Raw genomic sequence first — 9,063 nt, forward strand, 5'->3', positions numbered from 1 at the left:
AAACCACAGGCTGTGTTTTAACATCTTTTACATAGAAAACCTTTTAGCTTACTAGCAACTAAATAAGCTAGATGGTTCCCTCTCATTTGTAATGCTTCTTACACTATTGCGATGTTATGGGTTGTCCTAAATTAATAATCTGTGCACCTCTTAATGTGGCGTCACAAGAGGTCTTCTACCGGAATACATTTGTACGAGGGGATTGGTCAAAGATCTCATTCATTTGTACAGCTAGATCTGGAAAATATAAAGATATAGTTTCATGACAGTGTTTTCAGGAAATTAAATCTCGTTAAAATGCAATGTGAAGAGGAGACTCAGTATGGCACTCACATCCTTACTGCAGGATCACTTAGTCATTCAGGCTGATACAAGCTTATAGTATCTGATAAAGGAAGAATGCAAAACTCATTTCCTTAGAGCTCTGAATGGAGGCTTGAAGCATCTCAACAGCAAAAGTATCTGCTCAAAAGCCTTTTGACCCAGATATTATGAGCCTGAACTTTGGTCACATCACGAGACCAGGAATGGGGCGATGTCATCAACAAGTCACAGAGCTCCTCCAGTTGGGGTCCACTCACCTGCAAGGCACTGTGGAGCTTGCAGCATTTAAAAAGACGAAAGGCTCTAACACGTGGGTCAGTAAGAAATGCGCGATTCCTCCGATGAACACCTGGTGGTGCGAAGCAATTCTGGAAGGAATGAATGGCTCAGATTTTTCAATCAACAGCTCAGTGGGGTTCCCAGATCCAATAAGATTAAATGAGGTTAAAGTCTCCATTAGAATGCAGGGACTAAATGACTTTGGCTTAATTCTATCAGATTTTATCATATGAAAGGAGTGGATGAACCCGAGAGTTTGAACTAGTGTAGTCTGTTATTATTTCAGGGCGGCAAATGAAATATGTTAATGAATCCCTCTTGGTATCAGTTTGGAAACTGTGCTACTGGGAAATTGTTTTGACCATTTCTCTTTTGCCTAATTAGTTTGTATTTTATTCATAAATAAAGGGACAAAATTGGTTTTGCCAGTGTACAAATAATCTGTGTTACATTGTAAGGGACTAAAATGACACCCCTACAGTCCTTAGAATATCTTAAATATAAAATCCATGTTAGTCTGGAAAACACAGCCTTAGGCTAGACCCCTCTCTGTCTTAAGCAAAAACCATGCTAGCAGGAGATGGCCACTTCCAATACACATAAAGGTCACACTGTAGTAATGCATTAAACTGAATCACATTACTAAATTGTTTTGCCTTCTAAATCTGGCATTTATACACTGAAAATGTCAAGGCTTAAGTATGACAGCGAGCAGAGATTTCATTAGTTAAGCAGAGCTGCACCCTGCCTTTGCAGACTTTTTTAAGGGTTTTATCACATATAGGCTCAAACAGAATGTGACAGGCCAGTCGGACTGAGGTGCTTCACATTTCTAATCACTCGGAAGTCAGAGCTGTCCGACTGATTAGAAATTACTGGCACTCTGAGCCTGGGTAAAGTCAGCGTTCACTACCTCCGACAGCCTGGAAACAGAAATAGACACGTTTGGCCTTTTTAGTTTTTTCTTCAACCTGCAGATCACTTTAGCACAGCATATTCTACCCCATCGCAGGATGTTGCAGGCTCCTGTATCGCTGCCTTGCTTGGAGAGCCTTCGTTCTGCAGTAGTGCATAATTACCTAAATAATGCTTAAAAACAGGCTAGGCTGTCCCCCCAGCCTTGTTTATCAGCACATTACCATACAGGTTTTATTTCCGAATGGGTTTTTCAAAGAGTGGAAATGAAGTAAAACATCTGCTTTCAATACAGGCAATCAAGCCTAGAAAAACAAACACTTCAAGGACGAGACAAGAACAGAGACATAATGAAGAAGTATAACACGAAGGATGTATCTGGATAATTATACTGTATAATGCGTACAAATGTGCACACTTTTAGGAATATTATACAGCTATTATCCCATACAGCATGCTTATATACAGTACTACAGTAGATAGGAATCTGTGTCCTTCGCTGCAGTCATTTTTGATTTCAAAGATTTTTCATTTACATAAGAAGATATGATGCTGCATATTTACTCATGATGTATCCTTTGTGTCTTTTTCCTCGAAGGCTCAAGGTTCAGTGTTCAGACGAGACAGATGACAACAAAGGTGAGTCCAATATCTTGCTGTTGAAGAGTCTGAAAGTCTTTCTATCAGAATATATCTTTGCTGATTGATGTGTCTGAAAGTCCATTTGAAAACCAACCGTCCTAAATGCAGGGACTGCAAAAAAAAAACCTCAAGAAATGCAACTGGTAATAATGAGTGAAAGTTTAATTTTGGACAAACTCTTTTGATTTTTTTTTCACTCCTTGGCACCGTAAAGAAAAAAGATTTTATTTTAATTAAAAACAGCATGGTGGCACAGTGGTTAGCACTGCTACAGTACCTCACAGCACTTGGGCCCTGGGTTCAATTCCTGGCGTGCTATCTGCGGGGAGTTTATCATTTCTCCGTGTATTCAAATGGGTTTCCTCCAGGTTTCCTCACACAATTCAAAAAGAAGCTAACAGGTAAAGTGGCTCCTGTAGCAGGTGGCCCTGGCTTGAGTGTGTGTGTGCCTGTGTGTGCCCTGTGATAGCGTCTCTTCTAAAGTGTATCCCACCCTGTGCCCCAATGCATCTGGGGATAGGCTCCAGCCCACTGTGACTGTGATAATAATAATAATAATAATTGCTTACACTTATATAGCACTTTTCTGGACACTCCACTCAAAGCACTTTACAGGTAATGGGGATCCCCTCCACCACCACCAATGTGGAGCCCCACCTGGATGATGCGACGGCGGCCATAGTGCACCAGAACGCTCCCCACACACCAGCTATCAGTGAGGAGGAGAGCAGAGTAATGAAGCCAATTCCTAGATGGGGATTATTAAGAGGCCATGATTGGTAAAGGGACAATGGGAAATTTGGCCAGGACACCAGGGTTACACCCCTACTCTTTTAGAGAAACACCCTGGGATTTTTAATGACCACAGAGAGTCAGGACCTCAGTTTTACGTCTCATCCATAGGATGGCGCCTGTTTACAGTATAGTGTCCCCGACACACAGGCTGCAGGGTGAGCGCCCCCTGGCCCCACTAACACCTCTTCCAACAGCATCGTTAGTTTTTCCCAGGAGTGTCTCATCCAGGTACTGACCAGGCTCACACCTGCTTAGCTCCAGTGGGTTGCCAGTTGTGAGTTGCAGAGTGATATGGCTGATGGTGATGATGAAGTCATTTTAATTAAAAAATAAAGAAAGCTCTCCCAGAAATTGCCTTAAACAAAAAAGGGTGTGTGATGAACATACAGAAGAAAAAAAACTAATGGTGATGCAATTTTCTTTTCTGTCAAAGTATTTCACTGCTGAAGACAGAAGGTTATGGTGCATTGTTACCAGCCCGACAAAAGCCACTGAAAACAAACAAGAAGTTTCATTATAGGTTGAATAAGAACAGAGAACGAGATCAGTTAACTGAAACCGTAGGGAGAGGGCGCCACCGTGTGGTTGATTTCGGCATTGCAAATATAAAATGTCCCTTTAGCTGTGTTCTGATCCTGTATCAGGGTATTAGGATAAAATCAAATGATACTAGGTAAAAATAAATACATTTTACATATGACTCATGAGTCCTCAGACATAAGTACAGAAATATTAGGCTACCCACAATTCTGTCTAAATTGCTGTGACTTTGCTGGTGTTTAACCGTTTCCTTCCTGGCTCTGTTCAGGACCTGTGCGCTTACAGCAGGGAGGCGGGGAGGGCCGAGCCGAGTCCGGAGGAACTGTCCCGGCCCGTCTCCCCGATGCAGCTCCCAGCCTTCGAAGCCAAGACGCCGCCCGCGGCCTTCGGCTCCCGCGAGAGCGAAGGCGACGGCCCCGGCGGCCAGCCCGCCGCGCGAGTCACAAAGCGGCGCCGCAAGCTGCTGCTCAAGAGCGCCCCCCTCAGCCCAGCGGCCAACGCCTCAGCCTCCGACGCGCCCCCCCCGCGGGCCGACCCGGCCGAGTGGCGCAGGCTGTCCCTGATCCAGGAGGGCAGGAAGCGGCTGATGAAGGACGTCTGCGCCAAGTACAAAAGCAGCAGCAAGAGGACCGTGACGCCGTACCACGTGTCGAGGATCTTCGTGGAGGACAAGCACAAGCTCCTGTACTGCGAGGTGCCGAAGGCGGGCTGCTCCAACTGGAAACGAGTGCTGCTGGTGCTCGAGGGCTTCGCCCCCTCCACCCGGGAGATCCAGCACAACACGGTCCACTACGGCAACCACCTCAAGAGGCTGGACAGCTTCAACTACAGCGGCATCTCCCACAGGCTGGAGACCTACACCAAAGTGCTCTTTGTCCGGGAGCCCTTCGAGAGGCTGGTGTCGGCCTTCCGGGACAAGTTCGAGCACCCCAACAGCTACTACCACCCCGTCTTCGGGAGGCCCATCATCTCCAAATACCGCGTCAACGCCTCCCGGGCCGCCCTCCGGACGGGCGCCGGCGTGACCTTCAAGGAGTTCATGCAGTACCTGCTGGACGTGCACAAGCCCGTGGGCATGGACATCCACTGGGAGCACGTCAACCGGCTCTGCAGCCCCTGCCTGGTGGACTACGACTTCATCGGCAGGTTCGAGTCCATGGAGGAGGACGCCAACTTCCTCCTGCACCTCACCGGAGCCCCGCGCAACCTGACCTTCCCCAGCTTCAAGGACAGGCACTCGCACGAGGAGAGGACCTCAGCCCGCCTCACGCAGCAGTACTTCGCTCAGCTCACGCCTTCCGAGAGGCAGAGGGCGTACGACTTCTACTACATGGACTATCTCATGTTCAACTACTCAAAGCCCTTTCAGGACCTGTACTGACACGGGCCGCGCGCCGCGCGCCTTCCTGCACACCCTGCCGCCTGGAGGTCTCAGAGGCAGCTTCTACCTTGTTTGGAGCCTTAAATTCGAACCTTAACCCGTCGCTTCTCTGATTAACAGCAAGAGCTGCCATGTTAGTGTCTTCGCTGTCCGTTCAGTATCATTAAGCTACATATTCAGCACTCCGCTAAAAAAAAAAGTTTTCTTCTGCTTTCACACTATCTTCCAGAAGATATTATTTGTGATACACACGTATGGTAAACCATAGTTATTTAAACAGCATCAGTGTAAACATTAGAGTTTTTTTAAATAACCGATTGAATACTTACTCAATCCAGGGGATTATAAATCATGGGAGATTGAGCAGTGATGGGTGCAGCCTTTTGCACACAGGTCTCAAGTAGAAGTCATCAGCAGTTTTTTTTTTTGTTTTTTGGGGGAGGGTTCGAAATCTGAACATCTTACATCTGGGCAGAGCTAGGAAACATGTTAGGCGCTCAGCTCGTTCCCAGCTCCAGGATTCCAGGAGTGCCCCCGGCACACCAAACCGGACTACATCATCCTCCCTAAACAACACGGGCTGGCCCTTGTGTTGTCATTTCAGAGCCGACTCTTAGGAAACATGTTAATCAACACGGCACCAAACGTGTTCTTAGAGCTCTGGGTACAACACTCCCTACTGGAAACTTAAAAAAAAAAGAAATTCATATATATATATTTTTATATGTATTTATACAATCAGTGTAGCACAATCCCATTATTCCTTGACGTTTTTGACTCTAACAGTGAAATATGGTGCAATTTATTCTGTCCTTTTGGGTTTTCAGGTGAACTCTGACCACAAACCCACCCATAGAGTGTTAATGTACTGCAGTATTGGATAAAACCAAGCTATTTTTAATGTTATGGTTATGTCAAATAGTTATACCACTCAATTAACTGTGGGGAACTATTTACCACTAGGATGAGAATGAAAGGGCAGTTTTTTCCCCACATATTAGCAAGCTAACAATGTTTCACACAGGAAATAAGGTAATATGAGAACTACACAGTTTTCAGCATTTTGATGGCTTGTCTGCAATTTTCACTTAAAGTACAGAAGCAAATTATCCTATGTATTTTAAAAGGCTGATGGTTTATATTGAGAAAATGAACGCCTGTGTCATTTTGACCATTAAATTGTCATCACTATAACATGGGTTTATAAAGGCACAGTATATCCAGTTTCAAAACAATAAGGCAGATATTAATTTGCAGCAGGTGAGCAGATCCGGTCCAGACCTTAAGCGAACCAGCAAGGTTTGAACCGATTTTCAAATGCAGACAACAGCAATGTGCCACTATCACAAAAAACTAAAAATGATCTACCTAACCTGATGCAACGATGGGACTGAAACAGTAGAATAACTGAAAGAGACTCACGTGCTGCTCCTCCCCTGAGGGCCTCCTGCCCAGACATCACTTGCACTCTGAAAAGACAGAAGACTTCAGCCATCTTCTATCTCACACCTAAAACAAATACTACAGAGATTATATAGAAAAACCTGGCTATAAATATATTATTCTTTACATAAAATAACAGAGAAAAAGATTCCTTATCATAAATATTATATAGAAAAAGATTATTTTAATGGAGATTAGTTTTGTGTAGTGGACTGACTTCAAAGTTTCCTTTCTTTTGCATCTTTTGTTAGTTTTTGTGCTGATTGTGTTGCGGTTAAGAGGTGTAAAATGGATGTGACTTTAATTTCGCCTGTAAAGGGAAGTGCAGGATGGTCTGACTGGTGCCAGTGTGGTGTGCAGGTAAATTTGGACATACAAAAATGTATCCAGTAAACAAGTGAATGTAAGATCCTTTTTATTGTCCGTGCACAAGTGTACATCTAAAACTCCACTCTTTGCCTTATTTTACACCAACAATTATCAGGTGTATCAGGGAGACGTTCCAACAGTAGGTTGACATCTCTGCTACAACTATAATGTCTACAAATAAATGTTTCCAATTGTCTTTAACTTTTTCACACGGTCGTTTCGCTTGTTCTTCTTCATACGAATGACCAGACACGTTTAGGTGGGGATCCCCCAGTCAGAGTACTCTGGGGATACAATCCAAACGTAGCCCCAGTGCTCTCTTAATCAGCGGTAGTTTTCAACCCCTGAAGAATGGCTCAATGGGCCCCAAAAAACCTTAAGCGCACTGAGCAAGGTTTGAATCAATTCACACCTTTTCTTCTTGGCCAGAAACTGGCAACGACTGAGAGCCGTGTAGGGCTCCCGTGTGGATTAACACAAAAGCGCTTGCTCAGATCGCAAGGTCACCCCACCATGTGCTGCAGACAGCAAGAGCTCAAGCCTCAGCTGTAGAAAGCAGAGACGCACAACTGGAGGAACAGCACTAAGGTGTGTTAGTTTGCCAGGGTGTCCTCCAGGTGTCGCCAGTCCTATGACTCGCCAGGTACACGCAGGCTGGCGGGGCCGTCGGCCAGACCACGCGCAACTCCCCCTGCCCCTGGCGCGACTCCACTCGGGTCACTGGCAGCGCCACTCGCTGGACAGCGGATGAATGCACCACACCTGAAGCACAGGTCCTCCACCACATGAGAATTTGACACAACGCCAGTGACAAGTACGGCTCTAGTCTCCCCAGGCCAGAATTCGATTACCATCACTAGTGGGCCCAAGCCACACAGCGCCACTATGTAGTCTACAGTATATAGCATATATACCACTATAGAGTCTCCTGGTCTGCTCTACAATCTACAGCAGAGTTTTACACTGTGGGTGTCAGAGAGGAGGCGGCGACATCGTTTCTGTAGCTCCGAGTCCTGTTACTCCACCTCTCCTGCAAGGCCGTGTGGAGCTCACATCAGGCGCGAGGGCGAGCAGCTCCGTCGAGAGCCTGGGACCAGGAAACCTGACCGCAGGTCCCTGCCCACATCGTGCACGGCTCCGAGTCAGAGCGCTGAGCCGGGTGTCAAGAGCGACTGGCAATTCCAACTTGGCGTGTTTAATTACAAAGTCTCTTGCTTGCAGAGTTGAGATCCTGGAGCTGGACACCCTTAATTTAGATGACAACACCTGAACGACTTATTGCCTCTAACAAGACAAAACCCACATGAATAGGAAAGGCTCCAGACACTCAGGAGATCTCTAGACTGTTAAAACATAGTCCCTTGTGTCTGTCTTATCTATTTAACAGTATCTGTTAGACTTAAATTTACTGAGGGTGAAAGAATACCAGTCTTGTACTTCCAATGTAGCAAACTTGGAATATTTTTTGGTTTGTTTAAACCATTGGTGAGGACAAGAGGAATTCTGGACAACGTTCTCAGAACAGGTAACAAAACTACATTACAATATCCAAAAACTACGTGTAGTAATTAAAATTCTGTCACGTAAAGAAGGCAAAGAAATTATAGGTTTTAGTAGAATCACCACCAATCTACTGTCATTTCAGCTTGAAATGTGTTAATCTTTTTATTGTTACCAACTAGGAGGTGTCAGAAACATAGAACGAGTGAAACTAATAAATGCAAAATACCCAAATATTAAAAATATATCCAAGCAGCAGGTATTGTTTGAGACACATGGATTCCTGGCATACATGAACAAGCTACCACACAATAAAATGACAATATGTTATACAACATAAAACAAAAAATGTTTTTTTACAAAACAATGGGTCTCAGAAGTCAACATTCTGCAGATCCAGAAAACACAGAATGAGAACTCTGTAACTCGAAAGACTGTACAATGCCTTGACAGGCCGACGAGAGATACACATTGCAAACTAAGTAGAAGAATACAGCACAGCTTTAAATCTCCCGTCCTTTAACATGGATGCCTAAAAAGTGAATGGGAAGAGGGAATCTATCTTCCTATTCTAAAGATGCACCACCAAATTAGGAGAGAATGCTTTAAGCCCGAGGGTTCCCCAATAAAGGAAATCAATTTCCTAAAAATAAAAAGACACCAAACTCCCTAAAAGCAGGTTCACATTACATAGCCAGAATCTGGTCTCCAAGACTGATCAGAACAAGGTCCTCTCACCTGGCACCAACTTAGAGCAAGAGGTGGATGATGCCCGTCTCACACTCCATCTGCCTTCCGTTTGCTCCCTGTGACCCTCGTCTCCTCTATTCCCTCTTTTTATGCTGAATTTATGCGTGTTGAGATTTTATTCTTTA

At 44.9% G+C, this 9,063-nt stretch overlaps 1 protein-coding gene across 1 annotated transcript; it reads left to right on the forward strand.

The window, feature by feature from the left end:
* The first annotated feature begins 2,122 nt into the window (after positions 1-2,122).
* On the forward strand, positions 2,123-6,897 carry chst8 (carbohydrate sulfotransferase 8). Its single transcript, XM_088938594.1, has 2 exons — positions 2,123-2,157; positions 3,764-6,897. Exons 1-2 carry the CDS (start codon positions 2,146-2,148, stop codon positions 4,874-4,876), a joined length of 1,125 nt encoding a protein of 374 aa, XP_088794720.1. The 5' UTR covers positions 2,123-2,145; the 3' UTR covers positions 4,877-6,897.
* Positions 6,898-9,063: the final 2,166 nt, after the last annotated feature.

Source organism: Atractosteus spatula, chromosome 21, assembly GCF_055471065.1.
Source record: "Atractosteus spatula isolate fAtrSpa1 chromosome 21, fAtrSpa1.hap1, whole genome shotgun sequence".
In the NCBI taxonomy this organism is placed as follows: domain Eukaryota; kingdom Metazoa; phylum Chordata; class Actinopteri; order Semionotiformes; family Lepisosteidae; genus Atractosteus; species Atractosteus spatula.